Source organism: Oncorhynchus clarkii, chromosome 25, assembly GCF_045791955.1.
Source record: "Oncorhynchus clarkii lewisi isolate Uvic-CL-2024 chromosome 25, UVic_Ocla_1.0, whole genome shotgun sequence".
NCBI classification, from domain to species: domain Eukaryota; kingdom Metazoa; phylum Chordata; class Actinopteri; order Salmoniformes; family Salmonidae; genus Oncorhynchus; species Oncorhynchus clarkii.
The window spans coordinates 44,174,419-44,200,430 of NC_092171.1; the positions used below are offsets into that span (position 1 = coordinate 44,174,419).

The 26,012-nt window shown below is 46.0% G+C and overlaps 1 protein-coding gene across 2 annotated transcripts in view; it reads right to left on the bottom strand.

The window, feature by feature from the left end:
• The window catches only part of LOC139383515 (zinc finger protein 106a), a 44,260-nt gene extending 19,747 nt beyond the window's left edge, over positions 1-24,513 (bottom strand). For both annotated transcript variants that reach the window (XM_071128081.1, XM_071128082.1), the window contains exons 1-5: positions 24,430-24,513; positions 19,833-19,933; positions 17,933-17,994; positions 10,100-10,294; positions 1,750-4,521 (exon numbers count right to left, since the gene is read on the bottom strand). In XM_071128081.1, coding sequence (XP_070984182.1) covers positions 1,750-4,521; positions 10,100-10,294; positions 17,933-17,994; positions 19,833-19,886 — 3,083 coding nt within the window. In that variant the 5' untranslated portion in view covers positions 19,887-19,933; positions 24,430-24,513. The remainder of the gene's footprint in view (positions 1-1,749; positions 4,522-10,099; positions 10,295-17,932; positions 17,995-19,832; positions 19,934-24,429) is intronic.
• Positions 24,514-26,012: the final 1,499 nt, after the last annotated feature.

A 26,012-nucleotide genomic window follows, 5' to 3' on the forward strand; every position in this document is an offset into this window, starting at 1 on the left:
TGATAAGACGAGACAGGATACATCTCATGTTCAGCCATACATTACCACCAACTCCACATACATTTAACATGACTGACAGGACACATGCACTTTTAAAAAAGGTCCCAGATCTCTCTAAGTGCTTTTGTCATTGTCAAGCCAAACTATTTTTGGGGCATTATGGATTATAACATTCCCCACACCGTTGCACCACCAGCCAGTACCGTTGACACCAGGCAGGATGGACTGTTAGGAGGGGAACCCGGTAGTCTGCTGCAATAGCCCCTTCAGTGACGAATTGTGCTTTTCGTGATGTCGTTCTGCACACCACTGTTAGGTACTGCGTTATTAGTGGTCTGTTTGTGGGCCGCCTGATTAGCTTGTACCGTTCTGCACACCACTGTTAGGTACTGCGTTATTAGTGGTCTGTTTGTGGGCCGCCTGATTAGCTTGTACCGTTCTGCACACCACTGTTAGGTACTGCGTTATTAGTGGTCTGTTTGTGGGCCGCCTGATTGGCTTGTACCGTTCTGGCCGTTCTCCTTGGACACCTCTCGTCAACGAGAGAGGACGTTCCTGTTCCTTAGGCCGTCATTGAAAATAAGAATTTGTTCTAAACTGACTTGCCTGGTTAAATAAAAGGTAAAATAAATAAATAAAAACAAGCTGTTTTCACCCACAGGACTGCAGCTGACCGGATGTTGTTGTTTTTGTGCTTCTACACCTGCATTGCTTGCTGTTTGGGGTTTTAGGCTGGGTTTCTGTACAGCACATTGAGATATCAGCTGATGTACGAAGGGCTATATAAATAAATTTGATTTGATTTGATTTGTTGTCGAGCAGTCGTTCTCGATAAACCGTCGACACCCGTGCGTGATATGAGATACTGGATCTGACACGCCTGGTACTGTCGATCCTACCACGCCGAACGTCGCTTTGGGTCACTCGTTCTGCCCATTCTAATGTTCAATCCAACAGTAACTGAATGCCTCGATGCCTGCCTGCCGGCTTTATATAGCACGCCACGGACACGCGACTCACTGTCTGTAGGAGCAAACCATTTTCCGTGAAACGGGGTGGTGTACCTAATAAACTGGCCACTGAGTGCATGTACCAAGCATCAGAGTAGAAGTGCTAATCTAGGATCAGGTACCCCTTTATCTCTATAATTACTATACAAAACATTAGGAACACCTTCCTAGTATTGAGTTGCACCCCCACTTTTCCCCTCAGAACAGCCTCAATTCGTCAGGGACATGAACTCTACAAGGTGTCTAAAGCGTTCCACAGGGATGCTGGCCCATGTTGTCTCCAATGCTTCCCACAGTTGTGTCAAGTTGGCTGGATGTCCTTTGGGTGGGTGGACCATTCTTGATACACACAGGAAACTGTTGAGTGTGAAAAACCCAGCAGCGTTGCAGTTCTTGACACAATAACCCGTAACCCGTTGAAAGTCACAAATCTTTTGTCTTGTCCGTTTCACCCTCTGAATGACACACGAACACAATCCACGTCTCAATTTATCTCAAGGCTTAAAAATCCTTCTTTAACTCGTCTCCTCCTCTTCATCTACACTGATTTGAAGTGGATTTAACAAGTGACATCAATAAGGGATCATAGCTTTCACCTGGATTCACCTGGTCAGTCTACGTCATGGAAAGAGCTGTGTATATTACCATCTAAAAAGGCTAAACTGATCCTAGAGCAGAACTCCCACCCCGAGATGCGTTATACATCCTGCCGCAGGTCATTCTCCAGATGACCGCTCACCTGGGCATGCCTTTCCCCTGCTGCTGCTTCTTCCTGTGGACTTCCTGGTACACCTGGTCCCAGTTGACACAGCGTCGTGACCCCGACGAACTGATGAGCTGTCTTAACGTTGGCTTCAGCCCCAAATCCTTCTCCGCATCCCCTCTCCTCGTCCCGCTCACGTTCCTGATTCGCCGGGCTATGTTCAGATTGGGCTCGTGGCTGCCGCTCTTGGTCTTGGAGCCGATGTGTCGGGTGAGGTCCCTCTTTAGGCCGAGGGGCAGGGTGGGTTTGGTCTGGGTGGAGCCTGAGGAGGGGTCAGAGGTCGTGTGGAGGTCAAGGTTAGGGTCGATGGTTCTCAAGGGGTCACTGTCTGACCATAGACCTGCGTCTGCTACTTCCATGGCCTCCTCTCCAGCCACCAGGCCCCTCGCCTCCTCCCTCTCCCCCACCACCTCCTCCCTGGGAGAGAGAGAGAGCACAGCCCCCTCTGGGGACTCCATGGTGGAAGTGCTGACCTGGACAGACTGAACAGACAGGTGGTTGTCTGAGGGAGACGTCACAAACTCCATCATGGTCTCTAAAGGCTCAGTAGCAGCAGCTCTGTCCTCAGCTGGGTTAGCTCTGCTGCTAGCTCTGTCCTCAGCTGGGTTAGCTCTGCTGCTAGCTCTGTCCTCAGCTGGGTTAGCTCTGTCCTCAGCTGGGTTAGCTCTGCTGCTAGCTCTGTCCTCAGCTGGGTTAGCTCTGCTGCTAGCTCTGTCCTCAGCTGGGTTAGCTCTGCTGCTAGCTCTGTCCTCAGCTGGGTTAGCGCTGTCCTCAGCTGGGTTAGCTCTGCTGCTAGCTCTGTCCTCAGCTGGGTTAGCTCTGCTGCTAGCTCTGTCCTGTCTGGTCTGTCTAGACGACTTCCCTCTCTTCTGTCTGTTGTCGTCTGCGACCGTAACGCCAGCAGAGCTCTCCACCTGTTCTTGTTCCTCGATGTGTAGCACCATCTTCCTGTCCTTTTTCTCCATCCTATGGTCGTTGGACACTGCCTTCTGTCCCTCGGTCCTGTTAACAGCAGACAGCTCCACGGAGCTCCTCTTGTCTAGCAGTGTCTCCTTGGCTCTCCTCAGCATCTCGGTCAGCAGCTGCTCCTGGTCCTGCTGGGGGGATTTTGATCCCTGCCCCCTCCCCAAATCCTGGCTTCTGTGTCTGGACAACCTAGGCTGGTCCGAGTCCTGGCTGGAGGCTCGGCTCAGCTGGGTCCTGGGGGTGGTAGAGGGGCTAGGGCTGGAGGCCCTACTGAGGTGGGTCTTGGGGTTGGAGGTTAGATTGAGGGTGGGGCTGGAGGCCCTACTGAGGTGGGTCTTGGGGCTGGAAGTTAGGTTGAGGGTGGGGCTGGAGGCCCTACTGAGGTGGGTCTTGGGGCTGGAAGTTAGGGTGGGGCTGGGGCTGGAGGCCCTACTGAGGTGGGTCTTGGGGCTGGAAGTTAGGTTGAGGGTGGGGCTGGAGGCCCTACCCAGGTGGGTCTTGAGGCTGGTAGTCGAAGAGGAGGACAGGCCTTTCTCAAGGCACTCTGATGGTTTAGCTGCCCTCCGTCTGGTGGAGGTGGACCCAGAGGAAGAGGAGGAGGTTTGTCTGTCTGTCCTCAAACTATTGCTGTTATCACTGCTACTGATCCTTGTAGAGATGTCTCTAAGCTTCCTGGGTTCCCTCCCTTCTTCACTATGATCAGGAGACCTCTGCTGCTGGGCTGCTCTCTGCTGGCCTGCTCGCAGGTCCTGTCTGGATTGAGTCGGCTTCAGACCCGAGGAGCGGTGGAGGTCCAGCGTTATGTCACGTCTGGGCCTCAGATCCACATCTCTGCCCTGGCCCAAGGGGTTCTGGGGGGTCTGGAAGGTTGGGGGAGGAGGAGGACCCTTTGGGTGCTTCTCTGAGGGGTGAGGATGAGGGTGAGTCTCCTTATGGGACGGATAAGGGGACCAGCGACAGGCCTTGTCTAGTTTAGGATTACTACCGAACGCCTTGGGCCCCAAGCCACTTTTACGATCGTGTTCTGCTCCACCGGCTGGCCCTTCCTGGGCCATGTTCTGGTGTCCACCCTTCCGGCCGTCATCCTGCGGTTCGAAGTGAGCGTATCTGTGTAGCTGGTCGAAGGACCCGACCGGATCCAGCTGGTCGCTGGTGAAGTCCATCCTGTGAAGAGACTCCGTGCTGCTCGGCCCTTCCGTCATGACACGGTCAGCGAGCACACCAGGAAGTCCGTGACCCCCTCTGCTGCTGCCGTATAGACCGGTAGCACCTCCTCCTCTGCTGTTCTGCTGCCAGGGTTCCCTCCCTCCGCTCTGCTGCTGTGCTGGGGGATGGAGATACTCCTCCTGCTGCCATCTCTTATTGGTTCCCTCCCTGCTGTGCAGGCTGCCACTGCCTCTCTGTCCGGCGCTCCACTTGTAGACGTTGGGTGGTTCCTGGGCGTGCCAGGTGGCACTGCGGCCCTGTTTCCTGTCGTACCAGTTGAACCTGATGTCCTCCTGGGTCTCCCAGGGACCTCGACACCCGGCGGGGGTAGAGCTGCAGTCCCAGCCCCCCTGCTCCTGCCAGGCAGGCCCCTTGCATTTTCGAGGTGGTGGTGGTGGTGGTGTTGGAGGGGTTTTGTTGGGGTATCTCCAGTCCCACAACGCCCCCTTCTGGCAGAAGTACTGCCGTGCGTCACTCCACTTCTGGATCTGTTGCTGCCGCTTCCTACTCTCCTCTTCCTCTCTCCTCTGCGCCTCCTCCTCTCTGGCACGCTTTGCTGCAGCCTCCTCCTCCCTCCTGGAGACATGAGAGAAAACACACGCGTCAAAACCACTCACAGCTCCCATTCATCTGACTGGCATGCACTTTTACACTGCAGTTCTACCGTCTGTCCTGAATCAGCCCTAGTCTACGGAGCCTTCATGATATAACCTACTGTAACATCCTTCATAGACCTAGTCTACGGAGCCTTCATGATATAACCTACTGTAACATCCTTCATAGACCTAGTCTACGGAGCCTTCATGATATAACCTACTGTAACATCCTTCATAGACCTAGTCTACGGAGCCTTCATGATATAACCTACTGTAACATCCTTCATAGACCTAGTCTACGGAGCCTTCATGATATAACCTACTGTAACAGCCTTCATATATAACCTACTGTAACAGCCTTCATAGACCTAGTCTACGGAGCCTTCATGATATAACCTACTGTAACAGCCTTCATATATAACCTACTGTAAGAGCCTTCATGATATAACCTACTGTAACAGCCTTCATAGACCTAGTCTACGGAGCCTTCATGATATAACCTACTGTAACAACCTTCATATATAACCTACTGTAACATCCTTCATAGACCCAGTCTACAGAGCCTTCATGATATAACCTACTGTAACATCCTTCATAGACCTAGTCTACGGAGCCTTCATGATATAACCTACTGTAACATCCTTCATAGACCTAGTCTACAGAGCCTTCATGATATAACCTACTGTAACAGCCTTCATATATAACCTACTGTAACATCCTTCATAGACCTAGTCTACGGAGCCTTCATGATATAACCTACTGTAACAACCTTCATAGACCTAGTCTACGGAGCCTTCATGATATAACCTACTGTAACAGCCTTCATAGACCTAGTCTACGGAGCCTTCATGATATAACCTACTGTAACATCCTTCATAGACCTAGTCTATGGAGCCTTCATGATATAACCTACTGTAACAGCCTTCATATATAACCTACTGTAACATCCTTCATAGACCTAGTCTACAGAGCCTTCATGATATAACCTACTGTAACAGCCTTCATATATAACCTACTGTAACATCCTTCATAGACCTAGTCTACGGAGCCTTCATGATATAACTACACACCACAAACCATTCTATTAATCTGACTACACACAACAAACCATTCTATTAATCTGACTACACACAACAAGCTATTCTATACATCTGACTACACACAACAAGCCATTCTATTAATCTGACTACACACAACAAGCTATTCTATTAATCTGACTACACACAACAAGCTATTCTATTAATCTGACTACACACAACAAGCTATTCTATTAATCTGACTACACACAACAAGCTATTCTATTAATCTGACTACACACAACAAGCTATTCTATTAATCACCACAAACCATTCTATTAATCTGACTACACACAACAAACCATTCTATTAATCTGACTACACACAACAAGCTATTCTATACATCTGACTACACACAACAAGCCATTCTATTAATCTGACTACACACAACAAGCTATTCTATTAATCTGACTACACACAACAAGCTATTCTATTAATCTGACTACACACAACAAGCTATTCTATTAATCTGACTACACACAACAAGCTATTCTATTAATCTGACTACACACAACAAGCTATTCTATTAATCTGACTACACACAACAAGCTATTCTATTAATCTGACTACACACAACAAGCTATTCTCTTAATCTGACTACACACAACAAACTATTCTCTTAATCTGACTACACACAACAAACCATTCTATTAATCTGACTACACACAACAAACCATTCTATTAATCTGACTACACACAACAAGCTATTCTATTAATCTGACTACACACAACAAGCTATTCTATTAATCTAACTATACACAAACTATTCTATTAATCTGACTACACACAACAAGCTATTCTATTAATCTGACTACACACAACAAACCATTCTATTAATCTGACTACACACAACAAACATATTGTGTGCATGTAACCATACAAATCGTGACATTTGAAAGTCTGCCTAGGAACAATATCTATTTCCCCCAGTGGTCTGCTGAGTTCTGGCACGGCCCTCCTTGTGCCCCTGGGGTTGAATTCTAAACAGCACCCTACTTCCTTTGACCAGGTTCCAGTGCACTATAAAGAATAACGTGGCATTTGGGACAGGCTCCTGCCCAGAGTGTTAAACTCCACGAGGTCTGCGGCCCGGGCAGAAGGTCTGTCATATGACACGGGGACAGGGACAGCTGCAAGCCCTCTGCTGCTGGTGACAATCATCACACACACACAACTGTTCTAGTTGGACAAGCCTCAAACATCCATCTTAAGACCCATTTCAGTTTCCACTGAAAGCCCTTCCTTTAACCTAGGGCAGGGTTCCCCAACTGCTGGCCCACGGCCCAATTTTGGCCCACGGGTGGTTTTATTTTAGTTTTCTGAGCCCCAAAAATTGTAAAGAAGACTAAAAACACCAGGAAACCAGCTCCAAGTTATTTGAATTTTGGAAATGTGTTTCCTAAGTATTCACACACATAATTAGCTTGTGGTGTGTGGTAGAGATACTCTTAATGATACTCTTAACCTGGCCTGATGACTCCTGGCTGTCCCCAGTCCACCTGGCCGTGCTGCTGCTCCAGTTTCAACTGTTCTGCCTGCGGCTATGGAACCTTGACCTGTTCACCGGATGTGCTACCTGTCCCAGACCTGCTGTTTTCAACTCTAGAGGCAGCAGGAGCGGTAGAGATACTCTTAATGATCGGCTATGAAAAGCCAACTGACATTTACTCCTGAGGTGCTGACTTGCTGCACCCTCTACAACCACTGTGATTATTATTATTTGACCCTGCTGGTCATCTTTGACCGTTTGAACATCTTGGCCATGTTCTGTTATAATCTCCACCCGGCACAGCCAGAAGAGGACTGGCTGTGGGCCAGATATAAAGGTCAAATGTCAATAACATGTGGGCCAGATATAAAGGTCAAAAGGTCAATAACATGTAGGTCAGATATACGGGTCAAAGGTCTATAACATGTAGGTCAGATATACAGGTCAAATGTCAATAACATGTGGGCCAGATATAAAGGTCAAAGGTCAATAACATGTAGGTCAGATATACAGGTCAAAGGTCAATAACATGTGGGCCAGATATAAAGGTCAAAGGTCTATGGAAGGCTGGTGTGTTTTCCAACCGAACATCCTACCACCACTATCTGTGACTCAGACCTCTCTTCAGAAAGATTAAGCCCGTGATCCTGGCAGACCGTGATCCTGGCAGCCAGTGATCCTGGCAGACCGTGATCCTGGCAGACCGTGATCCTGGCAGACCGTGATCCTGGCAGACCGTGATCCTGGCTGCAGAGTTTCTGGTGCAATGCAGATACTGAGTGACACAGCATACATTCTATAGGTAGCATTCAGTGCTATTATTATCTATCAATATTATCAATATCTTTATAATCAGATATCATTATCATCCATTACTAAGTTGAGATGCCCCAAAACCAACTATATATGTCCCACTCCTATACATGAGGCCAGTGAGAGGACAGTGTCCCACTCCTATACATGAGGACGGTGTCCCACTCCTATACATGAGGACGGTGTCCCACTCCTATACATGAGGACAGTGAGAGGATGGATTCCCACTCCAATACATGAGGCCAGTGAGAGGATGGTGTCCCACTCCTATACATGAGGACAGTGAGAGGATGGATTCCCACTCCTATACATGAGGCCAATGAGAGGATGGATTCCCACTCCTATACATGAGGACAGTGAGAGGATGGATTCCCACTCCAATACATGAGGCCAGTGAGAGGATGGATTCCCACTCCTATACATGAGGCCAGTGAGAGGATGGATTCCCACTCCTATACATGAGGACAGTGAGAGGATGGATTCCCACTCCTATACATGAGGACAGTGAGAGGATGGATTCCCACTCCTATACATGAGGACAGTGAGAGGATGGATTCCCACTCCTATACATGAGGACAGTGAGAGGATGGATTCCCACTCCTATACATGAGGACAGTGAGAGGATGGATTCCCACTCCTATACATGAGGACAGTGAGAGGATGGATTCCCACTCCTATACATGAGGCCAGTGAGAGGATGGATTCCCACTCCTATACATGAGGCCAGTGAGGATGGATTCCCACTCCTATACATGAGGCCAGTGAGAGGATGGATTCCCACTCCTATACATGAGGCCAGTGAGAGGATGGATTCCCACTCCTATACATGAGGACAGTGAGAGGATGGATTCCCACTCCTATACATGAGGACAGTGAGAGGATGGATTCCCACTCCTATACATGAGGACAGTGAGAGGATGGATTCCCACTCCTATACATGAGGACAGTGAGAGGATGGATTCCCACTCCTATACATGAGGACAATGTGTCCCACTCCTATACATGAGGACATGGTGTCCCACTCCTATACATGAGGACGGTGTCCCACTCCTATACATGAGGACGGTGTCCCACTCCTATACATGAGGACGGTGTCCCACTCCTATACATGAGGACGGTGTCCCACTCCTATACATGAGGACGGTGTCCCACTCCTATACATGAGGACGGTGTCCCACTCCTATACATGAGGACGGTGTCCCACTCCTATACATGAGGACAGTGAGAGGATGGATTCCCACTCCAATACATGAGGCCAGTGAGAGGATGGATTCTGTGAACACTCTTTCTAGAAGCCATAGAGGACATGATGTGGAATGTGATCAAGCTGGAGTGAGTGAGAGGGTGCTGTGACTGTAATGCTTTTTTTAGTATGTAACCCTGGCACACAACCCCTCCCTCCCTCTCTCTCTCTCTCTGCCCTGGACTCCCTGACACCCTCCTTCTCTCTCTGCCCTAGACTCTGACACACGACCCCCCCTCCCTCTCTCTCTCCCTCCCCCCTCTGCCCTGGACTCCCTGACACCCTCCCTCCCTCTCTGCCCTGGACTCCCTGGCACACGACCCCACCCCCCCCTCCCTCCCTCTCTCTCTCTCTGCCCTGGACTCCCTGACACAAGACCCCACCTCCCTCTCTCTCTCTGCCCTGGACTCTGACACACGACCCCTCCCTCCCTCCCTCCCTCCCTCTCTCTCTCTCTCTGCCCTGGACTCTCTGACACACGACCCCTCCCTTCCCCAGCCCTGGGCTCTATGAGCAGCAACCATAGAGATAAAAAAAAAATAAGGTCTCATCTTTGTAACGGTGCCATTTTATGGCGTCTGTGACAGGACGATGCCTTATATTCCATCTAAGAGTCCTCTTTCTACGTCTATGAGCAGCAGTATGGTTCACGTCACAGCTAAATGAGAAGAGTGACCCGAAACCATGACACCTAATATGTGACTATACATGGTCCACTAGTCCAGACACACAGACCCAAACATCATGATAAACATCGTGATAATTAACATTATGATCAGACCATTGAGAAGTTCTCAGCTCTCGTTCTAAAAGGGGGTTTCCCCAACCCAGGAACACATGTTCTCTATTCAAAATCATCAAGAGTTTAGCAGACAGACAAACAAATACATGAGAGAAGAAAATAAAAAAGCAACCCCCCCCCCCTCCTCTCTCTTACCTGATCACTTCCTTCCGGGTCTCGATCAGTTTGATCAGATCCTTGTCGAAGTACTCCTCTTCCTGGTCGTTCCCGGCACCCTCGCGTTCCGCCGTCTCCACACGCTGCTTGTGCACCCTGCTGGATATGTGGTTGGCGTAGTCCGTTAGACTCACCACGGTCACCCGGCACACCGGGCACTCGTGGCCACAGTCCCTGGGGAGGGAAGGGGACAGCGGGCGCTCAATAACCCCCTCTGGCATGGTGATGTGCGCTTCTAGTCACAACTGGTCTGGTCTCCCTGTTCGTCTGCAGAGCACTTGGACAATACCGGCGGCTCTAGGTTTAAGGAATTATTCAATTATTTTTTTTAAAAGGAAAGGAGAGTACTCAACTATCCTTATTAAGATAAAACACTCTTCCCGTTTCTTTTGTTCTTCAGAGATCAGGAGGCAAAATTACATATTATTTTCGGTCATTTTAAGATTTTTTTTTTTTTTTAAAGGAGTTAAGATCAGCTGGTTAAGTCTTTGTGAACATCTTCGAGGCTTCTAGTTGTTTCCAGCGGGCCGGTGGCGGCAGTTTTGGCAGGTGATGGGAGGCTCGTGTGTCGTCGGTAACATGGTAACATTTACCCCACGATACACACTACACAGCCATCCAGGCAGCTGACGGAGCACGGTCGAGCGGTGGCCGATGTGGAGACGGGCAGGGAGGGACGGCAGCCTCAGCCTAGCACGCTGCTGCTGTCGTGGTGGTAGTCCGCTGTGCTCAGCCAGCCTCTCTCTATTTCTGCTATGCACCTCAGATAACCCACCCTCCTCCCCTCCCCTCCCACTTCATCCTACTGAATACCCAACTGTGGAGCTGCTTAGCCTGTGAACCAATCATGAGGCTGGTTGTAACCGGAGCCGTGGCCAAGTAACAGCTGTAGATAATTCACCACAGAAGTGTGCATCCTATATGGTACCCTAAAACGCTACATAGTGCACTAGTGTTGATCAGAGCCCTCTATAGGGAATAGGGTTCTATTTAGGACACCTACACAAACCTCTCCCTGTAGAAGGGCTGAGAGGTACCATGACTTCATGGGCTAGGGGTTCAAACCTCTCAGAAACTCGGCTCCCTGACGTTCTGTTAACTCATTGATAAGGTTCAGGGGGGGGGGGGGGGGGGGGGGTTGATTTAGAAGTGTACTGTTTTGTCTTGTGCAAAAGTACAAAGGGCACAAAGACCCCCCCCCCCCCCCCCCCTCTCAAAAAAACAATGGGTTCAATAATGTAATCAGTGAATCAATACAAGCTATATCTTTGTATATAGTCTCATCAAAATGTGTTTTTCATAGGTTTGCAATTCTCACTTGAACAAAAACAAAGTGGGGGGGGGGGGGGGGGGGGTAATGTCTGCATGTCCATTTTACTGTCAATGACAAAGACGTTAATTAATCTTCAATAAAGGAACAATATTTTAAAGTCGTAAGAAAGAGTTACCTCTCAACTAGACTAGGAACTCATGATAATATAATACACTTATTCATCTTACAACAACCAGAAATAACAAATGTTAAATTGTAACACATTCCCCTCTCCTATCCCCTAGATGTTAGTTAAGAGCCTGCTGCGGTCACATATTTCAGTAATCTCCAGGACAGTCACTTGAAATAGTTGTCGAGTGCCGACTGCGTCCCGCATGACAACCCGTCTCCCATTTAGTGCACTTCTTTTGACCAAGGCCTAAAGGACTATAGTCAAAAGTAGTGCACTATGTAGGGAATAGGGTGCCATTAGGGATGTACCCGCAATCCGTCGTTCCAGTCAGCTGGTCGTCAGTTGGTCGGGGCCTGTTGCTCCAGTCAGCTGGTCGTCAGTAGGTCGGGGCCTGTTGCTCCAGTCAGCTGGTCGTCAGTTGGTCGGTGCCTGTTGTTCTAGTCAGTCGGTCGGGGCCTGTTGTTCCAGTCAGCTGGTCGTCAGTAGGTCGGGGCCTGATGTTCTAGTCAGTCGGCCGGGGCCTGTTGTTCCAGTCAGCTGGTCGTCAGTCGGTCGGGGCCTGTTGTTCCAGTCAGCTGGTCGTCAGTAGGTCGGGGCCTGTTGCTCCAGTCAGTCGGTCATCAGTCGGTCGGGGCCTGTTTTTCCAGTCAGCTGGTCGTCAGTAGGTCGGGGCCTGTTGCTCCAGTCAGTCGGTCATCAGTCGGTCGGGGCCTGTTGCTCCAGTCAGTCGGTAATCAGTTGGTCGCGGCTTGTTGTTACAGTCAGTTGGTCGGGGCCTGTTGCTCCAGTCAGTCGGTCATCAGTCGGTCGGGGCCTGTTGTTCTAGTCAGTCGGCCGGGGCCTGTTGCTCCAGTCAGTCGGTCGGGGCCTGTTGCTCCAGTCAGTTGGCCGGGGCCTGTTGCTCCAGTCAGTTGGTCGGGGCCTGTTGCTCCAGTCAGTCGGTCATCAGTCGGTCGGGGCCTGTTGTTCTAGTCAGTCGGCCGGGGCCTGTTGCTCCAGTCAGTCGGTCGGGGCCTGTTGCTCCAGTCAGTTGGCCGGGGCCTGTTGCTCCAGTCAGTTGGCCGGGGCCTGTTGCTCCAGTCAGTTGGCCGGGGCCTGTTGCTCCAGTCAGTTGGCCGGGGCCTGTTGCTCCAGTCAGTTGGCCGGGGCCTGTTGCTCCAGTCAGTTGGCCGGGGCCTGTTGCTCCAGTCAGTTGGCCGGGGCCTGTTGCTTCAGTCAGTTGGTCAGGGCATAAATTTAACACGGTTAGATTTAGGTGCTGGCGGGTAAGAATGTCCATTTCAGCAGTGGTGAACGGTGCTGGCGGGTGGTCAATACGCAGGGCTACAGCGGGAACATTACATTTGCGAATAAAAATAGTCAAAGTCACGTGCGAGCTGCGTTTTATAACAGTTCAATGCTGCAGTAGCTGTTTTCAAAGTATTTCTTCTGTTTTGTTTCATAGCTGCTAATCGCACAAATAAATATGATTCCTATATCCCACCTCTGGCTGCCTGGAAGCCCACTGTGCCCACTGAGGGAAGTGCTGAGGGATTTATTTTGGAAGACACTGCACACAGGCATAGAAGAGGCATAGTCTAATTTACTCTAAAGTCTACAGAGTGAGACTTTGTCCTTTTGTTTCTTAGTTATTTACATTGTTCTGTTCCCAAGCTCGGTTGTTTTTCCAAAGTTAGTTTGAGCCTGCTGCTTCAGCTGATAGTGAAGAGCCAGATCCCAAATCTCACACACAGACAAAGATCCCGTTACCACGGTAACCTCCCACCCTTAAAGGGGCAGCTGAACATTTTGTCTCATCTGATATTTTGGTTAAAAGACTCAGGGCAACAACAAAAAATGTAAAAAAATCTTTAAAAAAAAAATCACATTACAAAAGTATGGTCATCCATTAATTTACATTTTTTGGATGTAATTATGTCGGGAAAAATATTTTGGGTGGAAAAAATTAATGACTGGTAGATTTTTTTTTATCTACCTACCACAACACCTGGTGGGCCAAAAATAAAAAATGTAGGCCCTGTTCCAGTCATCAGTAGGTCCGGGCCAGTTGTTCCAGTCATCAGCAGGTCCGAGACTGTTGTTCCAGTCATCAGTAGGTCCGGGCCAGTTGTTCCAGTCATCAGCAGGTTGTTCGAGTCTGATTGTATCTATATATAAATATATGCCATAGTTGTGGCAGCTATGCCCCTACCCATTTTCCAGATAATGCTAGGCTGGGCACACGTGACCAATCACATCACGGGGCGGCAGGGTAGCCTAGTGGTTAGAGCGTTGGACTAGTAACCGGAAGGTTGCAAGTTCAAACCCCGAGCTGACAAGGTACAAGGTCGTTCTGCCCCTGAACAGGCAGTTAACCCACTGTTCCTAGGCCGTCATTGAAAATAAGAATTTGTTCTTAACTGACTTGCCTAGTTAAATAAAGGTAAAATAAAAAATAAAATAAAATAAACACACTCGTGACCAATCACACACTCGTGACCAATCACACACTCGTGACCAATCACACACTCGTGACCAATATCAAGTGCCGGAAGGTTTTCCTGATCACAAGACTTGGCAGGAGTTGCAGCATCATCTCCTGTTGTGGGAATTCATTCATCTCAAGAAAACATAATCCAACTCGCTCTGCAGGAAAAATCAGGGTAAAATGTGCAACAATTTGTGCACCTGTAGATGGGTGAGTTAGGGTAAGTTCAGTACATGGGTAAGTTCAGTACATGGGTAAGTTAGGGTAAGTTCAGTACATGGGTAAGCTAGGGTAAGTTCAGTACATGGGTAAGTTAGGGTAAGTTCAGTACATGGGTAAGCATGGGTAAGTTCAGTACATGGGTAAGCTAGGGTAAGTTCAGTACATGGGTAAGTTAGGGTAAGTTCAGTACATGGGTAAGTACATGGGTAAGTTAGGGTAAGTTCAGTACATGGGTAAGCTAGGGTAAGTTCAGTACATGGGTAAGCTAGGGTAAGTTCAGTACATGGGTAAGTCAGGGTAAGTTCAGTACATGGGTAAGTTAGGGTAAGTTCAGTACATGGGTAAGTTCAGTACATGGGTAAGCTAGGGTAAGTTCAGTACATGGGTGAGCTAGGGTAAGTTCAGTACATGGGTGAGCTAGGGTAAGTTCAGTACATGGGTAAGTTAGGGTAAGTTCAGTACATGGGTAAGTTAGGGTTAAGTTCAGTACATGGGTAAGTCAGGGTAAGTTCAGTACATGGGTAAGTTAGGGTAAGTTCAGTACATGGGTAAGTTAGGGTTAAGTTCAGTACATGGGTAAGTCAGGGTAAGTTCAGTACATGGGTAAGCTAGGGTAAGTTCAGTACATGGGTAAGCTAGGGTAAGTTCAGTACATGGGTAAGTTAGGGTAAGTTCAGTACATGGGTAAGTCAGGGTAAGTTCAGTACATGGGTAAGTTAGGGTAAGTTCAGTACATGGGTAAGCTAGGGTAAGTTCAGTACATGGGTAAGCTAGGGTAAGTTCAGTACATGGGTAAGCTAGGGTAAGTTCAGTACATGGGTAAGTTAGGGTAAGTTCAGTACATGGGTAAGTCAGGGTAAGTTCAGTACATGGGTAAGTCAGGGTAAGTTCAGTACATGGGTAAGTTAGGGTAAGTTCAGTACATGGGTAAGTTCAGTACATGGGTAAGTTCAGTACATGGGTGAGTTAGGGTAAGTTCAGTACATGGGTAAGCTAGGGTTAAGTTCAGTACATTGGTAAGTTCAGTACATGGGTAAGCTAGGGTTAAGTTCAGTACATGGGTAAGTTCAGTACATGGGTAAGTTAGGGTAAGTTCAGTACATGGGTAAGTTAGGGTAAGTTCAGTACATGGGTGAGTTAGGGTAAGTTCAGTACATGGGTAAGCTAGGGTTAAGTTCAGTACATGGGTAAGTTCAGTACATGGGTAAGTTAGGGTTAAGTTCAGTACATGGGTAAGTCAGTACATGGGTAAGTTAGGGTAAGTTCAGTACATGGGTGAGTTAGGGTAAGTTCAGTACATGGGTGAGTTAGGGTTAAGTTCAGTACATGGGTAAGTTCAGTACATGGGTAAGTTAGGGTAAGTTCAGTACATGCGTAAGTTAAGGTAAGTTCAGTACATGGGTAAGTTAGTTAAGGTACATTAAGTTCAGTACATGGGTAAGTTCAGTACATGGGTAAGTTAGGGTAAGTTCAGTACATGGGTAAGTTCAGTACATGGGTAAGTTACGGTAAGTTCAGTACATGGGTAAGTTCAGTACATGGGTAAGTTAGGGTAAGTTCAGTACATGGGTAAGTTCAGTACATGGGTAAGTTAGGGTTAAGTTCAGTACATGGGTAAGTTCAGTACATGGGTAAGTTAGGGTAAGTTCAGTACATGGGTAAGCTAGGGTAAGTTCAGTACATGGGTAAGTTAGGGTAAGTTCAGTACATGGGTAAGTTAGGGTTAAGTTCAGTACATGGGTAAGTTCAGTACATGGGTAAGTTAGGGTAAGTTCAGTACATGGGTAAGTTCAGTACATGGGTAAGTTAAGGTAAGTTCAGTACATGGGTAAGCTAGGGTAAGTTCAGTACATGGGTAAGTCAGGGTAAGTTCAGTACATGGGTAAGCTAGGGTAAGTTCAGTACATGGGTAAGCTAGGGTAAGTTCAGTACATGGGTAAGTTAAGGTAAGTTCAGTACATGGGTAAGTTCAGTACATGGGTAAGTCAGGGTAAGTTCAGTACATGGGTAAGCTAGGGTAAGTTCAGTACATGGGTAAGTTAAGGTAAGTTCAGTACATGGGTAAGTTCAGTACATGGGTAAGTTAGGGTAAGTTCAGTACATGGGTAAGTTCAGTACATGGGTAAGTTCAGTACATGGGTAAGTTAGGGTAAGTTCAGTACATGGGTAAGTTCAGTACATGGGTGAGTTCAGTACATGGGTGAGTTCAGTGCATGGGTAAGTTCAGTACATGGGTAAGTTCAGTACATGGGTAAGTTCAGTACATGGGTAAGTTCAGTACATGGGTAAGTTCAGTACATGGGTAAGTTCAGTACATGGGTAAGTTCAGTGCATGGGTAAGTTCAGTGCATGGGTAAGTTCAGTGCATGGGTAAGTTCAGTGCATGGGTAAGTTAGGGTAAGTTCAGTACATGCGTAAGTTAAGGTAAGTTCAGTACATGGGTAAGTTAGGGTAAGTTCAGTGCATGGGTAAGTTAGGGTAAGTCAGGGTAAGTTCAGTACATGGGTAAGTTCAGTACATGGGTAAGTCAGGGTAAGTTCAGTACATGGGTAAGTTCAGTACATGGGTAAGTTCAGTGCATGGGTAAGTCAGGGTAAGTTGAGTACATGGGTAAGTTAGGGTAAGTTCAGTACATGGGTAAGTTCAGTACATGGGTAAGTTAGGGTAAGTTCAGTGCATGGGTAATTTAGGGTAAGTTCAGTACATGCGTAAGTTAGGGTAAGTTAGGGTAAGTTCAGTGCATGGGTAAGTTAGGGTAAGTCAGGGTAAGTTCAGTACATGGGTAAGTTCAGTGCATGGGTAAGTCAGGGTAAGTTCAGTACATGGGTAAGTTCAGTGCATGGGTAAGTTAGGGTAAGTTCAGTACATGCGTAAGTTAAGGTAAGTTCAGTACATGGGTAAGTTAGGGTAAGTTCAGTGCATGGGTAAGTTAGGGTAAGTCAGGGTAAGTTCAGTACATGGGTAAGTTCAGTACATGGGTAAGTTCAGTACATGGGTAAGTCAGGGTAAGTTCAGTACATGGGTAAGTTCAGTGCATGGGTAAGTTAGGGTAAGTTCAGTACATGGGTAAGTTCAGTACATGGGTAAGTTAGGGTAAGTTCAGTACATGGGTAAGTTCAGTACATGGGTAAGTTAGGGTAAGTTCAGTACATGGGTAAGTTCAGTGCATGGGTAAGTTAGGGTAAGTTCAGTACATGGGTAAATTCAGTACATGGGTAAGTTAGGGTACGTTCAGTACATGGGTAAGTTCAGTACATGGGTAAGTCAGGGTAAGTTCAGTACATGGGTATGTTCAGTACATGGGTAAGTTCAGTGCATGGGTAAGTCAGGGTAAGTTCAGTACATGGGTAAGTTCAGTACATGGGTAAGTTCAGTGCATGGGTAAGTTCAGTGCATGGGTAAGTTAGGGTAAGTTCAGTACATGGGTAAGTCAGGGTAAGTTCAGTACATGGGTAAGTTCAGTACATGGGTAAGTTCAGTGCATGGGTAAGTCAGGGTAAGTTCAGTACATGGGTAAGTTAGGGTAAGTTCAGTGCATGGGTAAGTTAGGGTAAGTTCAATACATGGGTAAGTTCAGTGCATGGGTAAGTTAGGGTAAGTTCAGTACATGGGTAAGTTCAGTGCATGGGTAAGTTCGGTACATGGGTAAGTTAGTGTAAGTTCAGCAGTAGTTCTCACCGGCCCTTAAGGTTCTCCAGTTCCCGATGATGCAGCATACTCTTCATATGCTCATCCATCTCCTGGAGACACAAGAACACAAACCATTCACAACGAAAGACATGATATTTATCACAACAAACCATTCACACCTAAAGACATCATGATATTTATCACAACAAGCCATTCACACCTAAAGACATCATGATATTTATCACAACAAACCATTCACACCTAAAGACATCATGATATTTATCACAACAAGCCATTCACACCTAAAGACATCATGATATTTATCACAACAAGCCATTCACACCCAAATACATGATATTTATCAAAACAAACCATTCACACCTAAAGACGACATGATATTTATCACAACAAACCATTCACACCTAAAGACGACATGATATTTATCACAACAAACCATTCACACCTAAAGACATCATGATATTTATCACAACAAACCATTCACACCTAAAGACATCATGACATTCATCACAACAAACCATTCACACCTAAAGACGACATGATATTCATCACAACAAACCATTCACACCTAAAGACATGACATTCATCACAACAAACCATTCACACCTAAAGACATGATATTTATCACAACAAACCATTCACACCTAAAGACATGATATTTATCACAACAAACCATTCACACCTAAAGACATGATATTTATCACAACAAACCATTCACACCTAAAGACATGATATTTATCACAACAAACCATTCACACCTAAAGACATGATATTTATCACAACAAACCATTCACACCTAAAGACATGACATTCATCACAACAAACCATTCACACCTAAAGACATCATGACATTCATCACAACAAACCATTCACACCTAAAAGACATGACATTCATCACAACAAACCATTCACACCTAAAAGACATGACATTCATCACAACAAACCATTCACACCTAAAGACATGATATTTATCACAACAAACCATTCACACCTAAAGACGACATGATATTCATCACAACAAACCATTCACACCTAAAGACATGATATTTATCACAACAAACCATTCACACCTAAAGACGACATGATATTCATCACAACAAACCATTCACACCTAAAGACATGATATTCATCACAACAAACCATTCACACCTAAAGACGACATGATATTTATCACAACAAACCATTCACACCTAAAGACGACATGATATTCATCACAACAAACCATTCACACCTAAAGACATGATATTCATCACAACAAACCATTCACACCTAAAGACGACATGATATTTATCACAACAAACCATTCACACCTAAAGACATTATATTCATCACAACAAACCATTCACACCTAAAGACGACATGATATTTATCACAACAAACCATTCACACCTAAAGACGACATGATATTTATCACAACAAACCATTCACACCCAAATACATGATATTCATCACAACAAACCATTCACACCTAAAGACATCATGATATTCATCACAACAAACCATTCACACCTAAAGACATCATGATATTCATCACAACAAACCATTCACACCTAAAGACATCATGATATTCATCACAACAAACCATTCACACCTAAAGACATCATGACATTCATCACAACAAACCATTCACACCTAAAGAAATCATGACATTCATCACAACAAACCATTCACACCTAAAGACGACATGGTATTTATCAAAACAAACCATTCACACCTAAAGACATCATGATATTCATCACAACAAACCATTCACACCTAAAGACATGACATTCATCACAACAAACCATTCACACCTAAAGACATCATGACATTTATCACAACAACAAGGCCATGGGGATGAAAATGCCGTCTTTAGGTTTTAGAAAAGCGCTATAAAAATGTTTTATATGACTCGATTTCTTTCCAGGAGGCTTTGAAAAGTTTTTTTTACCTGTTTGGAGCTGTATACGATCTGACAGAGAATGCACTTCCTTTCCCTCCCCATGGTGGATATTGGTGATGGGTTTCAAAAAGAGATCAGGCCATTACGTACTGTTGGGAGAGAGAGGGGGAAAAAAAGGAGAATTATTGAAAACGGTCGATTTAAAAGCTTCACTGACTGAACTGACACTGTGCAAATTGTTTGTATAACACGGCTGCCTCAATTATATATAAACGTCAGCTGCCCAAATACATGTGGACTATATTATGTTACGTACAAGCATGCAGGACTGCTGCCAAGTGACCAGCTATCCTCTGACTGCCCAAAGCCCCAGCAGAGTGTGTGTGTGTGTGCGCATATGAGACTTGACTGGCAAAGGCCCATCAGCTGGGACAGAGGAGAGCGGAGGTCATCTCTGCCCCATCAACTGGGACAGACGGGAGCGGAGGTCATCTCTGCCCCATCAGCTGGGACAGACGGGAGCGGAGGTCAGCTCTGCCCCATCAGCTGGGACAGAGGGGAGCGGAGGTCATCTCTTCCCCATCAGCTGGGACAGACGAGAGCGGAGGTCATCTCTGCCCCATCAGCTGGGACAGACGGGAGCGGAGGTCATCTCTGCCCCATCAGCTGGGACAGACGGGAGCGGAGGTCATCTCTGCCCCGTCAGCTGGGACAGAGGGGAGCGGAGGTCAGCTCTTTCCCACCGCCCACGTCTAGCTGGCTCTTCCTCAACATGCTTAAGATCACCACCCAACCCTAACCCAATCTGGCCTCCCCTGAATGCCAGCCCTACAGCACAGACTCTGCCAGTCCACAGAGTGCCACAGAGTTCACACTAGCCTAATTCCAGACTCAGAGTACATCTCAAATGGTAATTTCCCCTATATATAGTGCACTGCTGTTACAAATTACTGCACTACATAGGGAATAGGGTGCCAGTTGTGGTTAAAAGTAGTGCACTACATAGGGAATAGGGTGCCATTTGGATGACCTGGTGATAGAACAGCTCTAGAGCCAGACAGCAGGGCTGGTGGAGAAGCTGGTGGAGAGAACAACTCCAACCCCTCTCCAGGAACAGGGTTAGAGTTCAAACCCACAAGACGGTATCTCTCCAGGAACAGGGTTGGAGTGAAAACCCACAGGACGGTCTCTCTCCAGGAACAGGGTTAGAGTTCAAACCCACAGGACGGTATCTCTCCAGGAACAGGGTTGGAGTGAAAACGCACAGGACAGTCTCTCTCCAGGAACAGGGTTGGAGTGAAAACCCACAGGACAGTCTCTCTCCAGGAACAGGGTTGGAGTGAAAACCCACAGGACAGTCTCTCTCCAGGAACAGGGTTGGAGTGAAAACCCACAGGACAGTCTCTCTCCAGGAACAGGGTTGGAGTGAAAACCCACAGGACGGTATCTCTCCAGGAACAGGGCTGGAGTGAAAACCCACAGGACGGTATCTCTCCAGGAACAGGGCTGGAATGAGAACTCACAGGACGGTATCTCTCCAGGAACAGGGCTGGAATGAGAACTCACAGGACGGTATCTCTCCAGGAACAATTGCTTTGTCACATGTTTTGTAGTTTTACTTTAGTTCCTTGTTGCAAACAGGATGAATGTTTTGGAATATTAGTATGTCTTTTATTTGTATTTTTTTTTCAAATTTCGTGATTATTATCATCTTGTCTCATCGCTTCAACTCCCCAACGGGCTCAGGAGAGGCGAAGGTAGAGTCATGCGTCCTCCGAAACATGACCCGCCTAACCACGCTTCTTAACACCCGCTCGCTTAAACCTGGAAGCCAGCAGCACCAATGTGTCAACTGATGACCGAGTCAGCTTGCAGGTGCACGGCCTGCCACAAGGGGTCGCTAGAGGGCGATGAGCCAAGTAAAGCCCGCCCCTGGCCAAACCCTCCCCTAACCCGGAAGCCAGCAACACCAATGAGAGGAAACGCTGTTCAACCGACGACCGAAGTCAGCCGGTTGTGACGCCCGACCCGCCACAAAGAGTCGCTAGTCCTCAGTTTTCTCCTATCACAGCCGTTAAACTCTAACTGTTTTAAAGTCACCATTGCCCTCCATGGAGAAATCGCTAAGCGGTTTCCTTCCTCTCCAGCAACTGAGTAAGGAAGGACGCCTGTATCTTTGTAGTGACTGGGTTTTTTAATACACCATCCACATTGTAATTAATAACTTCACCATGCTCAAAGGGATATTCAATGTCTGCTTTTTACCCAGCTACCAATAGGTGCCCTTCTTTGTGAGGAAGTTGGAAAACCTCCCTGGTCTGTGTGTTTGAAATTCACTGCTCGACTAAGGGACCTTAAAGAATTCTATGCGTGGGGTCAAAACCCATGCAACTTATGCTAATTTTGACTCCTGAACTTATTTAGGATTACCATAACAAAGGGATTGAATACTTATTGACACAAGAAATGTCAACTTTTTAAAATGTTTTATTATAAAAAAAAAAAAAAAGGCGAAAAAGTATTTCACTTTGACATTAAGGGGTATTGTGTGTAGGCCATTGACAAAACTGGTGGTGGTGGGTGGTGGGTGGTGGGTGGTGGTGGGCAGCAATGCAGAAAAAACAGAGCATTGGGGTTGGTAATGTTCTCTAGTTGTGCTGTGATTGGCTCAGTGTTCTGTCACTCATGGGGACACCCCATCACTGCAAAATCTTAGGGTAGAGCTCGAACATTCAAGCCCCTTGGGTGCTGCCAAAGTTACATTAAAAGTGCCCATCCAAGAACGCTCAAGGTCATTGGCCACAGATAAAATGAGGTCAAATCACACTATATCTACCGTAGCTTTGATTGGGCTGATCACGTCAACATCATACTTTCAAAATCTTAGCTCATCGGCCATTGGACAAACATTACACAACAAGTTGGAAATCGCAAATTCAACGCGGAGTGGTTTGGAAGGAATCAGCGGCTAACTGCAAAGCAATCAATACCCTGCTGTGTTTGTAAGGGTCTCTTTTCCAAGCTTAAAAGGATAAACATTCACATGCAACACCATCAGCCAGAAAATATTGAGAACATTGGTCATGCTGTCAATCCTGCATGACTTCTGGGAACTCTGGGGAAGAAAACGGTCTTCCGACTCGGTATTCCAAGTCGGGAACTCTGGCCTCTTTCTAGATCTCCAACCTGAAGATCCCTGACGTCATGATTCAACATTGTGTCGTCCCCCCCCCAGAGTTCCCAATTGTCTTGAAAGCACCATATATCCAGAGAATGCCACAATTTGCTGACAAAATTTGCCCACAAGAAGGGCCGCCGTGCCACCTTCCTGTTCAAGTGAGCACAGCACAACAAGGTGAGTCCAAATATGCATTGTATGCTCCTGCATATATGATGTAATATGCCAGGGAGATATGTATACTGTAGCTAAGATAGTAATACTAAGTGTATGTTGTGTAGTAAGCTGTTAGTAGCCCATGTGCCTCACCCTAATCATTTGGTCCATTTCCCCCTCATAACTTAGCCTACTGTTCTGAATTGGTGGTGCACGTCTAGCCTATCGCCTGTTTAAGATAAGCGTAATATTGTAAGAGCTTTCAATGTCTGCTTATAAGCCAACTTTATTTATCCCGCAGTTATGACTTGGTGTACCGGGAGAATACTGTAAGAACGGCTCATATTCTGAATTCTGTCGCTGTACATTTCAAAAGTGCTGAACAACTAGTTATATTGACTACGTCCGTCCTAGCTCGGTCATTAATTTCTTAATCAAAATTACAGATGGCCTCTTATCTGCTCATCATCCCCTTATGCCATAGTTTGTACATCTCAATTGTCAGTAGAAACCACATTTGTTTAAACAAGTCAGCCATGTCAGCTATGTTTATTTCAAAGGCAGTAAATGAAGCTGAACTAACTGTTTCACTGCCAGAAAAGGCTCTGCTGATATTAAGATGTAGCAGTGGTAAGGATTCACTCCATGGTGCTGAACAAAAAAATATATGCTGTTGGGACTGCTTTATGTATGCCCTAACAGTTGGTGGGCAACGTTCGTCACCGTTATAGTGTAAATAATGTGTTGTATTGTGTACTGGCTTTGCTGACATGTACCTAAAAAAATAAAATAAAAATAGTTTGCCCACCAAGACTGACATGCTAAAATCGCCACTGTTTTGTGTGTTTGTGTGTGAGGGGGCGTGGGTTGTCAATACATGCGTTGCGTGGCTATCAACAAACACCAGCCATATCCAGTCCATTGTTTTGCTAGCAAAGCTAGCCTTGTTTAGGATGGAGCCTTTCCGTACACATGGCTCTGTTCACAACTAGCTAACTGCTCTGGCGAACAAGTGGCTAGCCAACGTAGCTACTTCAGACACACATTTAAATATATTAGCTACTTTGTTATATTGTTGTTTGTATATGCATGAGGTTAGCTACTAACTACATAACGTTAGCTAGCTAGCTACCATTAGCTAAAATATGTATGTCTAACTAGCTACATTAGCTAACGTTACTTCTATCTAGCAAGGAAACAAACGCACTGTTCTCACGGAAGGTCTTCAAAACTGACCCAAAACAAACTCTTCTCATTTTAAGTTATAACTGTGTGTATGTAGCTAAACGCATGTACATTTAGCAAGAATACCTGTGAAAATATCTCGTTTAGTGGCGCAAGTTCATCCACTTCCCGTCTTGTCGCTGCATCGACCCGGTTGACCCTCCCAGATGTGGACCGGGCCGTGAAGACGCGAAGCCAAAAAGGTTTTTACCACAGATAGAACAATGAGACAAATATTTCACCGGATGTATCTATTTGAAGCTTCCGCTTGGCATTTCCCCTCACTACCAAATATGTCCAATACCAAAATCAGTGGGGAGAAGATTGGATGTATTCGAACATTTTACTAATTTTCTCATCGATTAAATATTTAATCTCAATACAGTTTTCTTTTCCAAAAACTAAAATATGTTACGACAGACTTTACCCGGTTAGACTTTTTTAAATTCGCATTGTTTAGAAGGGGCGCAAAGGCACAAGCGCACTTCGCAGAGTAGGCGCTCTCTAACGGAAATATGCAAATACATGACAGAACGAACCAATAGGTTCTCGCTAAATCGTGCTTGGTTCTGCCCACTATGACTCATTTGTTTCCGTTTGAAACGACAGCCTGTGGGTTATCTTGGTTTAGTTATAAAATCTTTGGTTTCATTCAACCCAAAATCTGTCCATGAAAATAAGCCCAAGAAGTGTGGAATTGTTGTGTTGAAGTCACCGAGAGAGATTGTCGAAATTGGTCAGCAATAAATGTAATTGCTAATTTACTATGTGAGGCTTATTTGATTGAATAGAATTGAGAATCTATCAAAAAAGTGCAACATCCAGAACTCTCAGTTTTACAATTATTTACAAGTAAAAAGTCTTACTAAAGCAGTGGAACGTAATAAAACGCTTAGTGATATACATCCTTTAATTAAACATATAACAAAGACCTATAACCAAGTAAATGCTAAGAATGTGCTGGGGGACATATACAGAATTATCCAAGAAGAAACAAAATATGAGAATATTACAGTGGTAACTAATTGGGAAGATGAGCTGCAAATAGTAATAACCAAAGAGGACTGAGAGGACATATCAAGAGACACGTCCAAGATAACCAACTCTCTACTTTGGAGGAGGTAATATTCTTGGAAAACTCCTATAATACAATGAAAATACAACCGTGACATCACACCAAGTTGCTGGCGTTACTGTAGGGAGAGCAGAGCTAACTCACATATTATATTCCTGCCCGGTCCTCAATCATTTCTGGATTGAAGTATACAAAGTATTGGACGATACTTTCAAACGTTTGGCGCTTTCTCTAAATCCAGAACACATACTCTGAGGGGAGAACCCCTCATGCACTGTTCCTCTACTCTGATAAATATACCTCTTCAGAATTATGAGAATAACAGCGTTTAAACAGATAACTAGAAAGAAACTGGCTTAAACAGCTGGGACCACAAATAACCAATTGGAAAGAAACAATGAATTAAAAATATAGTATGGAAATAATAACTCATAGAATTACTATTTGAGGCACGATGGCGGAATGGACGTTATATTATGAAATATATATATAGACCCTAACAGGAGATAACATATACATGTTCTAAACGGACGGGTGTGTGTGTGTGTGTGTGGGGGGGGGGGGGGTTGAAGTATGCAAGTGTAGAAGTGCAAGT